At 43.2% G+C, this 18,067-nt stretch overlaps 1 protein-coding gene across 1 annotated transcript in view; it reads left to right on the top strand.

Moving 5' to 3' along the window:
* Positions 1-98: 98 nt before the first annotated feature.
* Positions 99-18,067, top strand: part of nherf1b (NHERF family PDZ scaffold protein 1b) — a 31,558-nt gene continuing 13,589 nt past the window's right edge. The window contains exon 1 of the mRNA XM_085270793.1: positions 99-1,165. Within this exon, the coding sequence (XP_085126919.1) occupies positions 482-1,165 (684 nt within the window). The 5' untranslated portion in view covers positions 99-481. The remainder of the gene's footprint in view (positions 1,166-18,067) is intronic.

Here is an 18,067-nt window from a genome sequence, read left to right on the forward strand (position 1 = left end):
TTTTCCTCAAATTCTTCTTCTTCTTGTTTTTCGGAAATCATCGCGCTTCGATTTGTATTTGCTCCTCCACTGGCCCCTAGTTTGCATGAAGCTGCCAGCTGGGCCGTTCAGTGAACGCACCTCCCTCTTCCTGAGTGGCTTTTCCACTTGTTTTGTGCAGCAACACTGAAAGGGAGCGTCTGCTGATTGAGTTTAATCGGCCTCAGCCCAGTCCCCGGGTCAGGACCTTCAGTGCGCACAGGAGCAGGGGCTTCGCTCAGGATTTAGACCACCTCCGCTGCAAAGAGCACATTAGGAAGAAGCAAAGCAGCAGCGTTTCTCACGGACTGGTCTCCACAGCAGGGCGGGGGGTGGGTGTTTTTTAATTTTTTAAGAGGGTTCCTCTCATTCACACATAATCTTCCTCGGCAGCATCCTGAGGAGGCTTTCTAGTTATTTCCACAGTGAACCAGCAACAGGTTGAGCAGCAGCAGCAGCGTGAATGCGAGTGAAGCCGAACATGCCGAGCAAAAGCCAGTATCTGCGCCCCCGGCTGTGCACGCTGGAGAAGGGGGACAACGGCTACGGTTTTCACCTCCACGGGGAGAAAGGTAAGACGGGCCAGTTCATCCGGTTAGTGGAGCCCGACAGCCCGGCAGAGACCTCCGGGCTCCGTGCCGGCGACCGGCTGGTGTACGTGAACGGGGAGGACGTGGAAAACGAGAGCCACCAGCAGGTCGTGTCCCGGATACGAGCCACCGTGGGCTGGCTGGAGCTCATAGTGGTGGACCCGGACACGGAGCAGCTGCTGAAGAAGCACAACTTGAAGTGCCTGAAAGCTTTTGTCACCGACGGGGTCCCCCTACCCTTCGAGGAGGAAGAAGTGGAGGAGGTGGTAGTGGTGGAAAAGGAGGAGGAGGAGGAGAAGACTGAGGAGGACGAGGTAGTGGTGGAGGAGAAGCAGGAGGATGGAGAAGTGAACGGGACAGAAAACGGAGATGAGCCGCGAGAAGAAGAGGTGGTGGAGGAGGTGAAGCAGGAGGAGACACCTGAGGAGACGACACCTGAGGAGACGACACCAGAGGAGACACCTGAAGAGACGCCCAGAGAGTCCACGCCGATCCCAGAGACTAACGGGCAAATCCACGGACACGTGGAGAAGAAGCTGAGCATCAGCTCTGAGAAGGTGAGACACATGAAACTGGTAAATTCCCGCATTTCACGAGAATTTTCGTGCACCAAGTTTTGCCATTTCTGCGTTGTGCAAATGTTTCACTATAAAATCAGGCACCAGGTTTCCCACAGATCAAAACTTTCCCCCATAACTTTTCAAAATAAAAGCCCCTCTTTCTGTGGTTTTATTCCAAGCATCCCCACCCACAATCTATGCCTATGCCAATGATGGCACTTAGATATAAGTGCTGATAACTGCATCAAAGCTCCCTGCTTTTACCCAGGTACTGTTTCATGCAGATAATAGGTGCTCTGTGTCAGCTGCATCCACGTGTTGCCAGGTTGTGGGCAGGCTTTGCTGGCAGGGCATTTGCTGTGGGTGAAAGGCTTGAGATCACGAAAACAGGGCCTCAAACTGTGCCTTTCTTCTCCCAAATAACTGATTTCCTAATGTTTTTCACAGTGCTGAGAGATACAGGACTTATATTGCCAATGCCAATATTTTTAAGCTATAAAGGCAGCTTATGTAGGGGAGAGCAGTGTGTCATGAGATGAATCATCATCAGTCTGAAGACATTTCATGACCACTAAATCACTGTGATGTTTACTTTCTACAATTCATTTTGTTGTGTTATCTAACACAAAAAAACAAACCTTTCAGCTTTGCTACGATACCAATACCAACGATCGATATTCGTACCAATCTGATCATCTTTTTGTTTTCTGGCGTTAAAGAGAATTTACTTGAAAATGTGAGGACAGTGACACATTGAAGCTGAGCAGTTTAAAAAAAGGAAAAAATGTACCCTCAATGTAGAAAACCACAAAAAACAAATGACTTACATTTGTGAGCCATCCACAACAATCACCAGGAAATAGTTTAGTTCCCACTCCCCTTTTAAAAAAAAAAATGAAACAAAATGAAGCCCACTAAGTGCCTTTTTTTCACCCTTTGATCTTTTTCTCTTTGAGAACATGTCCCTAATTTTTAATCTGCGTCAGCCACTTGTTGTTTCCCGAGTGTAAGCACTCAAGAGGACGAGGGTCCCTGCAGTCTGGAACATCTGTGTCCCTCGCTGCAGCGTCTCGGATGTTTATCCCTGAGGCTGTTTGCATCTGTGTGCGGTGCTCATCCTCCGTACTTAACTGTAGGTGGAAAGAAGGGTCATAATAGCCAGCAGCCATCGCAAAGAGACAGAGAGGGACCGGCTAAGCTTTCATTTTTTCCTTAATATAATAATCATCATCTTCTGCGGGTGAAGTGTTAAGTGCTGATTAATTGGAAGATGTTTCCATTAACACTTAATTGCGAGACGGCTTCTTTCTTTTTCCTTCACAGGTGTTAAAAGATAAAACAAACAGGCGATGACGCTGCAAACTGAAATTAGGTTGTTTTGCTGTGAGTTGGCCACAGCTGTACCGATGTCTGCCTCTTTTTCCACCTTATGGAACCAAAAACAAATTCAGAAACTAACCAGAAATGCTTGTTTTCAGGAATCATGACCTGGTTACTCAAAAACAAAACAAAAAAGCAAAAAATCCAGACTCTGTTGTCAGCAGTTTCATGTAGGAACTAGTTTCTTGCTAACAAACTTCACTTGCCAACCATATTGCCCTGCAGAGGGACGAAGCTGTGACAGTGTGAGAAGATGCCAACTGCATGTGGACTGCAAGTTTAGCTAGCTCCACCCGTCTTTTGTTGGTAGATTATGATGATGATGATAAACTTTATTTGTATAATACTTATCAGAACCAGTGATAAACAGTTTCTAAAAAACACATAATAAACAAACGAAAAATTCAACAAAGAATCTCGAGTAAAGAATAAATTGGAATAAACTTAAAATGCAAAAATTAAAGTGGAGCCATTAAACCTGATGTAGTATGGTGATGCTTGGATACAACTTGTCTGGACCAACAGTAAGAATTTCTGTTGTCTGAGTTGAAAGTCAATAATATTTGCATTCATGTCCATTTCTTGGTGTTTATTAGACAGTTGTTCAGTTCAGAGAGGTTTGTTGAGTCTGTGGACTTGATTGGTTGATAGAGCGGTTTGTCATCAACGTAATGAAGGGATGAAAGAAGGATGGGCCCCATAATAGACCCGTAAGGACTCCAGAGTCACCAGTGTAAACAAAAAACCAATTCAGTTGGTCAGATATGAGCTAAATCACTGCATCCCAATGCTGCAGCCTCACAAACCAAACTTTATGGCCTGCTATATCAAATGCCACACTTAATTCAAGCGCTATGAGAATGGAGCACTGTTAGTCTTCGGGAAAGGTTTTGCTATAAAAGATAACTTTTGCGTCAAGGCCAGATTTCTTCTTTTACGTGATTAAAAAAAAAAAAAACCTGTTTTACTGATTAACAGCACTCAAAACCAGAGGAAAAATATGTAACCTGATCTGGTAACCATGTTATTTTGATTATAGATGGCTCATGTTTTTCTGTAAATGAGTAAAAATGCCTTCACGAGAAGAGCCGTCCAGTTACACTGCTTAGTAAACCCGAAGAGATGCAGCAACAAAACCAAGTGGAGCATAAAGCGATCGGTTGTCTAGATGAAATCAGTGAAATTAGTCATCTGTTCTCAAAAATCTGACGCTCATGCTCATTTGACACAGTGTTGCATTTATCATAATGCATGTGTATGTATTTAAACTTTTTCTCTTGTACCCGCAGTATAATGACAGCATTCACATACCCAGAGCATGCAGGACTTTTCTGGAAACATGTTTCTGGTATTTATTTAAGCTTCTTTTTTTTTTTTTTCCCTCACATGAAAATAGCAACAGCCTACGCTTGTGCACAGCACTCGAGCACTGCTCAGTTATGTTGTTTGTCCTAGGAATATACAGCGATTGTTCCTGTGTTTACTCTCGATAGTCTCCACAGATGGCCTAATGGAGCTGTGGCAGTGCGGTGCACGCTGGCACGCAAACCAGCGGGAAACAAACGACAGCACTCCTAACAAATTCATTCTCACCGCTCGGATCTTTTATTCCAGCTGTCTCCCAGAGTTTAACATACGGAGGATCTGGAGTGAGTAGGGAGCCTAGCTGGGAATTTCTGTTTTTGTGTAAAGGCACAAACCACAGGTTGAGGAAGTAACTTGGGGACACAGTAGAGAGTATGAGAGTGTAAATTGGACTTGAGGGATGCTGTTTAAAGTCTGTTTGCTTCTACGTTGCATTCACAGGCACCCTCAGGGTGTTTTTGGCATTGACTTTACTGTTTCTGGAATTTTCTTCCTACATCCTGTCCGGCATTCCTGTCTCGAATCCCGTTGCCAAGCCAATAAAACACACACACACACACACACACACACACACACACACACACACACACACACACACACACAGCCTTGAAAAACACAGTGTTGGTTTAGCGGCCACACGGACACTCCGCCTGTCTGGCTTCATCTTTGAAGCAACACAAAAGAGGGTTCGAAGAACAACGCCCTCCCCGGAAGCTGAGGAGCCCTGGTTTCCATGGTTACACTGATGGTGCTTGTGTGCAGTTTGTGTGAAGTTGGTGCGTGTGTATATATATGTGCGAGGATGGAGGTAGGCGAGAGTGAGAAAGCGAGGTGTGAAAAACTGGATGAGCAGAGATGAAGGTCGAAGTGATCAGCTCTGCCGCTGTCGTCAGCGGCGAACAAAACACACGGGGGGGGGGAGAGCAAAACACATCAGCCGTTCCAAAGGTCGTCGTTTTGTTTACCGGGCAGTAAAACTTTTACCCTGCTATTGTGGAGGTCAGTGAAGTGTGCCCGATACGCTCTTCTCTGAGCTTTTGCTGCAAGACTTGTGGGGATGAGTGTATTTTTTCTGGCGGAGTTTGAGCGATTGAGGTGTTTGTATAACATGCCATCAAAACTGGAGCTGAAACTATCAGCCAGTTATTTGCTCAGTCAACACAAAGATTTATTAGCACCTGCTGTATTTTTGACAATTTGATGTTCTTAGTCATTTTTCCTACTCACTGGAATACAATCATGAGCTGTGGGAAAATGAGATTTTCTTTTTTAAGAATGTGTTTTAAGATGACGTTTATCTAACGTGGACTGCAGGGAGAGAGAGCGCGGGAGTGGGATATTTTGAGGACTTGACTGCTTGCTGCTTGCTTAAGCCCGACTTTAAACACTAATTAGAGGGAGAGGCAGGACCGCTAGTGTCGGATGTAATTGACTGAACCTAGTTGAGATTGTATACAGAGGAAAGTGTGTGTGTGTGTAAGTACAGCCGACAGAAACCACGCAGACTGCAGGAGCCTAAATTGAGGGACTCGTCTATTAATGTGCTGGCTGTTTGTCACTTCTCTCTCCTCTAATCTGAACTTTCATATAAAACCTGCTCATTAAAGACCTTTCGTGAACATACGTGTTGTTTTTTAATGCAGTCCGTACATAGAAAGCACAGTTCTCAGGATAACATGTTGTGTGGGAGGACTTAATCTGTGTGGCCTGCAGTGCTGGATTTGCATAGCTCTTTTTTTAATAGATTTTTTTCAGCAAAGACACGAAACTCTCGCTTCCGCCCTCAGCAGCAGAACTTCCACTAAGGGTTTTTTGATTTGTATATACTCATTTAAAAGACGTGATTTGTCTTTCATTCGCTGACATGTGATGTAACGCCTTCAGAGGCAGATGCTGGGTAAATTTAACTTCCTCTTAATAGATCAGTAGTCAGCTTGCTGTGATCGTTTGTCATGCAGTTGAGGCTGAAACGGCCACACCTACACTGGCTCTTTGAGCCAGCGTAGTTAGGGCTGTGATTCTGGCTGCTTGCGGGCGTCTAGTGGAGTCTTGGCCTGTGCTCAGTTCCTGGGAAGTTTGTGCTGGTTTCCTGTCATTGTTGTTGGTGAGAGATTCTACCACCTCGTCATCGTGATCCTCTGTCCACCCAAACCCCCCCCCCCCTCCTCGTGGGCAGCAAGAAGACTCTTAGCAGCTTAGTGCAGAGTAAACTGTGGTCTAAATGCTGGGGAAGCAATCTCACCATTGCTCGGCAGTGAAAAGGGCAAATGCATGCAACATTACGAGTGCTAATGCAGCCCAGATGAATAGGGATCTCCCAGGGGTGGACACTGAGTTGTGGTTCTAAGTAAACAGTGCGTCCAGCTGATAAGTTGTATGTTAGTCAGTCTGATTATCATTGTGACAAAGCCAGGTATTGTTCAAGGCTGTGTTTGGCCAATGAATTGCGCGTCATTGTGTTTGTCTGACAGGATCAGATATTCTCCGTGATTCATTCTGACCGACTGACGTTTGCTCATGCGCCCGGGCATGTCTTTGCGTTTCTATTTGTTCTGTGTGGGTGCTTTCATGTGTGTGCGCAAGCTGGTTTTTCACGCCCATGTGTGAGAAAGTTCGGGAGTCACCCTTCTCTGCCCTTTTGTTTGCTAGATATGTGGGGCGGAGGATGTCATGCGCTTCATCATGTTTCATCTCGGAGATCTCTGTATTTGTGAGCCTAACGACTTTCCCGCTGCGTGTTTGTTTATGCGAAACTAGAAGTGCAATATCAACAAATCATTAATAATGTGGACACAGCAGCAGAAACATTCATGACCTGTTATGGTCGTCTGTAGCAGCTACATAAAGATAAATGACCCACACTCCACAGAATTGTATCAGGCAGTTGCCAAGGAGCCATTGAGTCAAATCTAGTCAATCCAGTTCACTTCAGTTGTATTTGTATGGCTCCAAATCATAACAACAGTCGCCTCATATTGCTTTATATTGTAAGGTAAAGACCTTGGAATAATACAGATAAAACACCAACAATAAACACCTGTGACCAAGCACTTTGGCGACAGTGGGAAGGAAAAACTCCCTTTTAACAGGAAGAACCCTCCAGCAGAACCAGGCTAAGGGAGGGGCGGGGCCATCTGAGGTGATGGGAGGAAGAAAGGAAAAAAGACACACTGTGGAAGAGAGCCAGTAATAATAAATAATTAATAGAAATAACTACAGTGGAACCCCGACTTACGAATACCCCATTTAACGAAAAATTCAAATTACGAAGGCACTTAACGGCAATATTTCTGCCCCTGTTACGGCAAAATGCCCGCGTAACGAAATCCGCTGGTTCTGATTGGCTGAGCCCACAATACCCACAATGCCTTCCGAATCATGTGACAACCCCCTTGGCTTTCGTACTTGCGCTTCGCTGTTCCACTTGAACGACGTATTGTTGTTGCAGTTAGCAACTAGCCCATAGCCTATCATTCACTCAAAAGGCGCGATTGCTGCTCGGGAACGAATTAATTTCGTAAGTCAGGGTTCCACTGTAATGATTAAATGCAGAGTCCTATATAAACACATAGGGAGTTAAAAAGAAAGCCGCCAGCAGTTTAAGCCTATTGCAGCGCATAACTAAGGGAGTTGAGTAACTGATCGTTTTAAGCTTTTTATTTAAGACAGACAGCAAAAAAAACCAAACATACTTTCTATGTTTTCCGACTCTTATTTCGCAGCTGAGCTCCAGTGGTCATTCAAGGAACTGCAGATTTCTGCACTCTAGTATTAATATCTTGGTTAATTGCCTCTATAATGTTAAGTAAAACTGTTAAAGCAAATAACCAAAAATGGCAATATGGATCCATTTAGTGTTTTAGTAACCGCTGCTGGGCGCTACCACTGAGCACACTTTACCCACTCATCTATTATCAGGAAGCTTTCATTTGAGACGCTGTTTTTGTGTAATTTAAGGGTGGGAATCGTATTAAACTCGAAAGTATTTTATCACATAATGCTGCCCAAGATGACGAGAGTATCAGGAATGTTTTGCAAGGCAGTCACATTGCAGTTTGTTGCAATATCTGTTTAAGAGTGAGGCGAGGAAAGCAAACAGCAGCCCAAGGAAAGGAAATGATGGTAGAGAGCAGCGATTGGAGGGCGTGCAACAAAGGCCCCGTCGGTACTCCTCAACCTGGGAAATTGCCACGGTTTCGTTTTTTTAACGCACAGGCCATCAGGGTAAATGAGCATTAGCTTTCTTAATGCCAGCACATGTTCATATACCCCATTGTTTAAATGTCAGATAATCATGAACTGGTAAAAGGAAAAAACTGTCAGGCAGCACTCCGGTGTAAGCGTCTGCAGTCAAGTTGGATCAGCAGCACACTGTTGTATTGATCGTGGAGGTAATAAATAATCAGTGGCGTCAGTGTATCACGCAATTAACGGCGCTCTGTTTCACTGAAACCTTTGTGACACCAGCCAAACAACGACGCCACTGTCCCCGACAGCCAAGGCCACTGTGGCCCAGGTCAGGGGTGGAACCTGAACCCTTACTGCACGGGTGTGTGGGTGGTTTGGTCGCTGCCTGGCGATTGGGTCCCGTGGGATACTGGATGGAGACTCTACAATGTCACATTCCATTTCGCTCTCCATTCTGCCGAAGGTTCACCACCCCGGCCGGACAATGAGCCGAGGTGCCGCGCCCTGCCGGGGGCGGGGGGGAAATGACTCGTTGTGCACCCTGAAATAACCCCCCTTCCCAAAGCACAAGGTCCTCTCCACCCTCGCCACCCTCAGAGAGCGTTAATACACTTAAGCAGCACAAATATCCATTTAAACAATCTCACGCTGTCTTTTTCATTAATAAAATCCTAAATATATCTTGTTGGTGAGGTCATCTTAAGAAGTTGGCTCCAATTTTCTGAACCGTTTTTCACATTTTAGGCTCAAAGTCAATTTTGGTTACTTGTGATGATGATGGTGATAGTGTTTCTGTGGCTAGCACACATGACAAAAATACAATAGACCTTTCCTGTGCAGCTCTGACGAGAGACAGCCCTTCCTGGGCTAATTTTAAAGTTTGCTTACATTTACTTGTCAGGGAGAGACAAGAGGGGAGAGAAATGCATTTAGAAGATTGGTTTTCTTAACTAAGTGTGGCTTTAATAATGTGACGCAGCCCCTTGGCATGTTTTGAGTGATAACAATGAGCCAGAATTTCTTCTTTACTTTTTTATGTGGCCTTGAGCAGTAGCTCTGCAGGCTTTCTGAAGGTCTTTCAAAGGTTTTGTTGTTTTGTTTTGTTTTTCATACATTGGATGCTTTTTCACTCATTTTCAGTCCAGTCCTTGTACCTGACCATTTTCAGACTTGTGTGTGTGTGTGTGTGTGTGTGTGTGTGTGTATGTATATTTTTGTTGTATTTATTCATTTATTTATTAAGCCACTTAACAACAACCTGTGCATTATTCAAGTGTAACACAAACACATCATTTGTTCCCATTTCTTTAGCTCAATCTACGATTGATATGTATATCAAAGATAACACACTTTCACGGGCTTAAAATAGCATTTTAGCACCAATGAGGTGATTCCAAGAGAGCTCCTAGCTGCAAACCTGGCATATCTCAGCAGAGTGTGCATTGTGTGCTTGAAAAATCTGAGGAAAGTGGACACTGGAGAAGGACACAACAAAACAAAAAGAATTGGCAGACCTAGAACATCATCTAAAAGTCATGTCTTTAAGAAAAAGGAAAAATGTCCTGTTTCTTGAATGTTCTTCAAAAAGCTTGGAGAAATATTTCTGACGACTGCTTAAAAAATGACAAAACTGCACGAGAGAGTTTGTGTTGGAGAACAGAGGTGGTCATGCCAAATGTTGACCTTCAAACTCGTTGTGTTTGCGCATGTTTCAATAAATCACTGGACCTATTTCCCATTTTCCTACAGCAAAATAAAAAGAGATTAGTGGTGGTTTGAGACTTTTGTATGTGAGACTGTATAGTAGTGTGCAAAAGTACAACACACTGAATACACGAGATGAGAGAATGAAGTTCAAAATATTTTCCCTAGCAGGCTGTCGTCAATATGTACCATATAAGGTGATTTCATCATCGTATGGCTTCGACTCACATCTGCATGTTCTGCTTTGTGAGAGCCAAATTTAAAAGCAAAGCCCTCTGACACCTTTTTCATGTTCTATATTTACTCCTCCCTTCCTCTTGGTGCATTTTCTTATAACCACATCAACTGCTGTGTATGTGTGCGTATTTGTACGTGAGAGGTCAGACTTGGTTTGTTGGGCTCGTGCGGCACTCAGGTCCGCAGGGGTGGAGGGTCAAGGACAGGAAGACTGGCTGAGGAGATAAAACCGTGTTGATTTGCGATGGAACAAACCATCTGGCTGTTTTGATGCAACTGTGAGTTTAAAACTGAGGACTGAAGGGTGGACGAACAACAAAAACCTCTCGAGCAAAGCCAGAACCTTCACTTTAACATTTTCAAAGACGCTGAAGTGAAGTCTAGGCCCCTCTGGTATCTTATCAGTGCGTGTACCCCTGCTGTGTTGACTGACATTACCGTTCTGTGTTCAGGACTTCCCCCAAAGAGTTCATCGTAACGGGAACCCTCTGTAAAACCTTTCTTTGCTATCTTTTGTACAGCTAGTTTGTCCCATCCTCAAATGGAAGTGGGGGGGACAGTAGGGTGCTTTGTTCAGCTCTCCGCTTGCCTCCCAGCTGGTTTAATGATCCAGCTTGAAACCCAACACCCCTATCCCGCCTGAGAGAGTGGTGCGCTCCATACACTCAAGAGGGCAAAACTTGTGCCGTGGTTAAAAAGGAACCAGGTTTGCATCAAACATTAATTAAGTCTGCCCTTGAGGCTGTTAATCTGTTAGAAACTACACATGGCAATCACAAGGAGCCGGGAGGTCAGCAGTTTGTCGCGTCACTGTGTAACCACGATGCCTGGCAGCGTGTCATTTTAGTGCTTATTAGTTATGCTGATCAAAGAGGCCAAACTCATGGGAGAGCTTCCCCAACTCTTAGTAAAACGACAGGGGGTATGAAGCAATCGGCAAAAAGATGAAAGAGTGACCGCTTTAAATGACATCTGCATTCAGAGCCCATCTGAGTGTGACAGGTTGCAGTTGATGATTTGCAGGACTTGAGTTTTATTGGATGTCGTCAGCAGTCGACAGCAGCTGCTTGGGTAGGAGAACAGTTTATGTAATAGGAAATTTCAACATGAAGGGTTTCTTGTTTTTTTTTTTTGTTTTTTTGTTTTTTTGTTTTTTTTTTGTTGTCCTGGGTATGTGAAACAAAAAAAAGAGTAGTTGAATCGTTATGACTCTGATGATCCCCTGACTTTTATTCCAATGTCATCATCAGGTAAACATTCCTGTTTGTCCAGTGCTTTGTTTTTATGGCTACGCACTGTAAAACTAATGTCGTTCCCATTGCACTCATCTTTACAATATGCTGACCGTAGCAGAGGCAAACCGCAGCTTTATAGCTTCACGGGCTTTTTTTTATTTGTTTGTTGTTTTGAAGCAAGAGGTCGACCATATTTGGACTGGAGGGTGGAATGCTAAGGTGTCGGCTAATGCTAAGAAGCTTGGTTAGCAAGGAACATCCACGAACTGTAGGAGTGCATTGCTTAGACAGTCCTAGAAACTGATTGGCAACTACTTGGCAACCAATGGTTACTAAGGAATAATATTTATTCCCTGACTAGTTGAGTGGCTGCTGAAAGTTGCTGGCAGTCATGGCATGAAATTGGTTGCGAAGAGGTATAAAGTGCCTCTTGGTAAACGTGATTGGCTTGATCACTAGCAGGATGCTGCGGTCACCTGTAGTTTCCATGGAAGATACTAACTTGGCTTGAAAAAGTGCCGTTTCCATTTCACTTTTTCAAGTTTGACTACCGCTCAGTGGCTAGCTGAGTGTCGGCAACATCCGTGCAAGCTACGGGTGACCATAAGCAATCATCATCTTGTGGTGCAGCACCCCCTTTCCAACCAGTTTCACCTAAACTCTAGCAAACGCCAGACAGGGAATACTAATTTTTTTCCTAGTGATTGAAGGTTACCAGGCACTAACTAGTCGGCCTGTGTGACTGGGGCATAATATAACATGAAAACCTCATTCATAAAAACACACACACTTCTCGTGAGCACTCTATTAACGTCACAACAATCAATAATATTTGTAAGATAGTAGCATTGAAAGGGCTCTAAAGCCACTACTGTCACACTGACTAGAATTACAGCAAAAAGTGATACTGTATATGTCATCCTGTGAGTCATCCCTTACCTAAACCCATTATAGGGCTCGATTTGAATCATAACAAGGAGTTTGTACAAGACCAACAAAAGTCTTATAATGTCCTCCAATAACACACTGCTCCAGCGAGTGACCTTTAAAGAGTTAATTTTATATGAGTGAAGTGCGCTTTTCATATACTTTTTTTTATTATTATGGTGAAAAATTACTTTCAGATAGCAAAACAGTGGCTATAAACTTTTTTTATTTCTACCTTAAACTTTGGGGTTTTAAGCCGGATTTAAGTGGCCATTAAAGGAACTGCAGTTTGTGTCATTTTTTTTTTTTTTAAGCTGCTTGAGTACGTAACTATTGCCTACTTAACGTCAGCTAACATCGAATATAACGTTTGCTTCTACAGAAATATGAGCACGAAACCATAAGATTGCTGCGGTAGTTTGCAGTTTCATCCCTTGTCTCGTGTGCCAGTTTAAGTTTCCTTCATATCTAAATAAAACTTATAGATAAGAGAGCTTCATTTTCAGCATCATCTCCTCCCCATGTGATTTTCTTTTTTTTGTTTTTTTGTTTTTTTTAAGTGCTGCCTGTTGTTCACTCAGAGGCCTGTGAGTTGAACTTTGCCATCATGCCTTATCTCATGGTTATCACAGCTTCCTGAGGAAAGACAGAAACAAGTCTTAAAGAGGGCCACACAAATCTGGGTTGGGGGATCTGTTAAAAAAGCTCAATAAGAAACCTCTAAAAGCTGCTGCGTTGTGAGGCAGCCGTGTGACTCAGAAGTGTGGTTTTGGAATATTAAAATGGGACCTCGTATTGTCTCGGAGTTATTGGTATTCAAAGCAAGATAGAAGCTGCTCACTCGCACACACGAGTTGCCCGGAAGAAGGTGTGTGAGAGTGAAAACCAGCCGGCAGCAGCTGGGAAGCAGGTTTTATTTTTTCTTTCTTTTTTTCTTTTTTTTTTCTTTTTTTTTCAATAGAGATTTCTCTAGATGCAAAAAAATATTACTCAACTACCTTCCTACTAACAAAAAATGGTTTGGCTTTGTGCGGACTGCCCAGTGTTACTTAACCGAGTGTTGATGCTGCTTCAGTAACAGCGGCTACAAGTGGTTTAATAACTACTAGATTCTGTGAAGTAACGTGTTATTTTATCACGTTTAAAAGTCAGCTTATGGTCAGTTCGATCGCTTATCAGAAATTATGTCAGTGTTTTATTGCTGGAAATCACAATACGACGTCACAGCTGCTGTGAATAACCCTGGTATCATGGGATTTATCAGTCCCACCTCTGTGTTGTACAAACTTAGCATGTTTGTCAGGTTTTCCTATTTGCCCTCCTTTCTTCCTTCTTTTTTCAGCACAGGTAAAAGTATAAAGTAAAAGACAAACAAACAAGAAAAATTAGGCTTTTATTGAAATGGTTTCCACAGCCTTCCTATATGTGTGCAGCTTTTCCATGATTCCTGATTTCTATGCTGTGTGCACACTGCAGGTGACAAACTGATGCAGTGGATAAGCACAGTTGCCTGCATTGCCACATAGCCATCATACATGAACATAGGAACACGTGACTGCAGACTGAAGAGTTTGGATCTGCAGCCAGTTGCTTCTACACAGATAGCACGAGGTCAGACTGGCTCTTCTGGGCATTTTAATGAAAGCGGTTTCATTTATTAGCATACGGCGGCACATCCTGGTAGCATTTCTGTTTCATTCTGAGAAGTAAAGGCAGCACAGGGGGAAGCATACTGAGGAAAGATGTGTCAACATTTCCTGTTCGGCACTTCTCTCCTTGAAGGGAAAGTGTGTGTGTTCATCTTGAGACAAACTTTTTCTTCTTTTTTTTTTTTTTTTATCCAAAGAGAAGTTGTTTACACAACAGAAAAACTTGACTGTAAAGTAACAGGTGAAAAAGATTTAATCAAAGACTGTATATGAAAGACGGCTACCATGATGCCTCCTAATCCTTTTTTTCTTTTCTTTTTCTTTTTTCTTAACCTTGATGTGATGGCACCCTGCCCGCACAGGACGATAGAGACGATAAAGGTCCACTCTGGACATGGGACAGGTCGCCAGTCTATCACAGGGCTAACAACCATCATTTAGCCTAGCATACATGTCTTTGGAGTGTGGTGGGGGTGGGTGTAGTCAGATTACTGTAGAGAACCCACACAGGCATGTACAGCTTTATGCTGAACAAGAAAACACCATCCACTGTGTGATGGTGCAACCAAACCCTGGACATGAACCTGTCACACTCCCATTAATACTTCAGTGTAAACAGGTTTAAAAGTCACAACAGGGACATCAGCTGTGAAAACTAGGAGGCTGAGTACTTTTGCTTTTTGTTTTGCTTTTTTTATTCACTTGAGCTGAAAATGAGGATTTTTTTGTGAAACTGGGTGTTTTAACATTTCAGTATATTGGGATTGACTTGTTTTTGGAGCGACTGTTTTACTTAGGCATTATTTTCCTGTCATGGAGGTTACTTAAATGGGCTGTAATAGTGAAACTCTCCATTCCTTTAGTGTAAAGAACTTGAACCTGAGATATCTTGATATAAGGAAAAAATGCAATTTCAACAGTACATCTCAGAACCTTTGAAACTGTACTTCATAAAGAAAAACTGCTGTAGTAAATGAAAGTAATCACTTACTACTATCATTTACAGCACTTTGGGCTCAGTTATAAGAAACAAATGTAAAATTACAGAGAAAGATCTGAAAGCTAGACTGTCCTGTAATTACGGTATAACACAAATTGTTTGTTAATTCACAGAAATGCCACCATCTACTGGAAGCTTTTTCTAGTAGACGGTAAAAAAGAAAACAGTAATTTCTCTGTCATCTAATTCTTTATCTATTACTTATTTACTTTGGTTTAGTATGAATGGTCATGGAGGAGGTCTGTAACAGTAGGCAAAGCTGTTAAAGTTGTGAAAATACAGTTAAAAGTCCTCAATTAATCCCGGCTTTCACATTTTTCTAAAGCCGTGCAGTGGGCCAGATTGGAGTCTTTACAGGGCCAATTCTGGCCAGCAGGCTTTATGTCTGACACCTCTTTGATTGGATTAATTTATTTTTCCTACCACATATTATGCGCTTGGACTGGGAAGTGCCCTAATCCGAGTAAAGTTTTACACAGATGTTCCTAATCTAAGCTGAGCTCAGGCCAAGAGCGAGTCTGCCGGAAGGGGAAGACACAACTTCACAGTTCAGCATATCACTCTGATTTAACCACGAGTCTCAGTTGGTTATACCAGGAAGAGCAGCGGTATGAGAGAGTGAGGGAGTTTACACAACATGCCATGAATGTTAAGTCCTGTGGGCCCAACGTATCTGCACCTCATTTTGTAACCGATCATCAGATTTTTATCAGTAGTGAAACTGATAACAAGTAATATGAGTAAAGCGTAGCAGCAGCATAAACACACACACACACACACACACACACACACACACACACACACACACACACACACACACACACACACACACTTGGCATCTTCAGTTGTCCTCCTGGCTCGTGTGTGTTCAGCAGATTCCACAGATTTCAGACCCGCGTGGAGATTCCTCGGCCCTCCACTCCTCTCTGATACAAATCCTCCCTTGTTGTTCCTGCCAGAGACTCTCTCACCCTCTCTTCCCTAAGCAGGAACTGCTAATGTCAGCCAGAGCACCAGATGATGAGATTCAGGCCCATCTGACGCTTCGATGTGTCTGAATGACACTCGATATTTTCACCCACTTTTGGGTTTTTTTTTTTTTTCTTTTAAATGGCACATGGTGAACTGAGTGACTGTGGATCACACAGACTCAGAGCTCTTACATCCAGTAGATGATAACTTGTAATCACATTTGTGGTGAGAGCCAGCCTTTTTATACAGATAAAGCCTCTCTCTACCACCGCACAGAAGAACAGTGCATAGAGTTCTTATTCAGGATTTCAGAATGAGGGAAGGTCAGTAATAAGAAACGCCGAGCCACCAATTCAGACACGGTCTCCAATTTTCCCTTTAGTCTCTACTTTTAAAAGCCTCTGTTAAATTTATAGGACTTGCAAGGGAGGGCTCCCTTTTCCTTTTAGCTTGGGTGTAACTCCAGAAGATAAAGGTTAAGCAATGCGCGAAAATTTTTTTGTGCAATTGGTTCGCAGCGTGATGAAACTGTTGCTCTTATCGGGAGCACATTTGATCGGTAGCGTGCACGTTCTGCTGCACGATGGGGCTCTCGAAAGAGACAAAGATGGCCGGTCTGCATCACTGATGAGAACAGACAGCGCAGTTTACAGAAGTGCCTTCACAATCAAGACATCGTTCTGTATCTGCAACTCTGTGCGTGGTGTGACGTATCCTGTTTTTGTTGCACTATCTTGTATCTTGGTTGCTCAGTGTAGACACATCCTGTGGAGGACAGTTTCTTGCATTATTCAAGTGAACATTATCCTTTAACGTGTATACAAAACGATTACTAATGGAGTGGAAAGGAAATGATAAATATGTATGTTTGGGTCTAACTGCCAGACTATTAGTTTAACGTGGAACGCCGGTGGTAAATATTGAGTTTGAGCTCCAATTGTTGTTTCTATTTATGATCGTAAACTCTTACAGCTCACATGCATACAAGATTCTCTTAATCTTCTCATCTAATGTTATGATGGAAATAAAAAGGGAACATTTCCCCCTAATAGTTTAAGCTGTGCTTTCAAGGCAGACGTGGCGCTGTAATATAAATGGTATAATTCTGCAGAAATGAACCTTTTTCTGCTTCAGTACACAAACAGCTCGCAGGAGGCAGAGCATCTTTATGCATTACTCCCCCCTCAAATGAAACTCATTTTTCAGACGATGCATTAAGTCTTTGTTGTACTCGTCGCCTGTTTCCCTGAAGTGGGCAAAGGTCCTGTGCTGATGAACACGAGTGCGGTGCAGGAGGTTTGCTGTCGGATCACGTGATTTCTAGGATGTGGAAGTTCCTTGTTTTGGAGCCACCAGTGTTCATAGTTTCCTTTTTAATTCCTCTATTTTGTATATAATTTACATGCATTCAGTTCCTTTTTTTTTTTTTTTTTTTTTTTCCCTTTAGGTTTTAATAGGAAACATGTGTCTCTTGACATGAAACATGTTTCCCACCTGGAAAATCGATTTTATCTTTTTTCAGGCGCTTTATGCCGGGGTGGCGGAGGATTGGTTTATATAATGCAGTGAAGTCATTCGGTTCTGTTGTGGAGTTTTATTACGACAGGAACTGTTGAGTCAGACTGCCTCGGTTATTATCATGTCCACTGTTCAGCGATGTTTAAAAGGGATTTTAATCAATAAGGCCTCTGCAAGAACTTCCTGCAGAAAAGTGAGTCATTCATACCTGATTTTTATTTATGGAGCTGGCTCATTGTCTTCCAGTGTACAGTTGATCAAGGGCAGGGGAGCACAGCACAGCCGCTCTGATGTGGAGGGAGTGTCGGGTCAGATTTGGTCACGGTGACAAAGATTACCCTGACCAGTGCTCCTGTATGTTGCTGTTTTGACCTCTTTGATGACAAAGCCTTTAAAGTTCTCTTTTTGCTAAATAAAGAAACTGCTTCATCCATACAGCGGAAGGGAGGTTCTGGGACCGAGCTCCAGGTTTTTGTTTTTTTCCCCTGAATGACAATATGGCTCTAACTCTTCCTGCCATCCCAGAAACAGGACAGGACATGGGAGAGAGGGGAGGCGGTCAGAGGTCAACACCCAGCTTCCATTGTCCTGCAGACCCCGAAATGAGTTAGGTTGTGGACCGGAACCGGTCCCTTCCTTAGAGCCACCCCCCTGCCTCTCTCGGTTTTTCTCGAAAAACCTTCCCAGCAGACCTCCAATCACATGCCTCCGAGACCCTTTTCCT

This window comes from Mchenga conophoros, linkage group LG4 (assembly GCF_057382185.1).
Source record: "Mchenga conophoros isolate Kocher_MC1m ecotype Shallow Benthic linkage group LG4, M_conophoros_male_GT1.1, whole genome shotgun sequence".
Lineage (NCBI taxonomy): Eukaryota > Metazoa > Chordata > Actinopteri > Cichliformes > Cichlidae > Mchenga > Mchenga conophoros.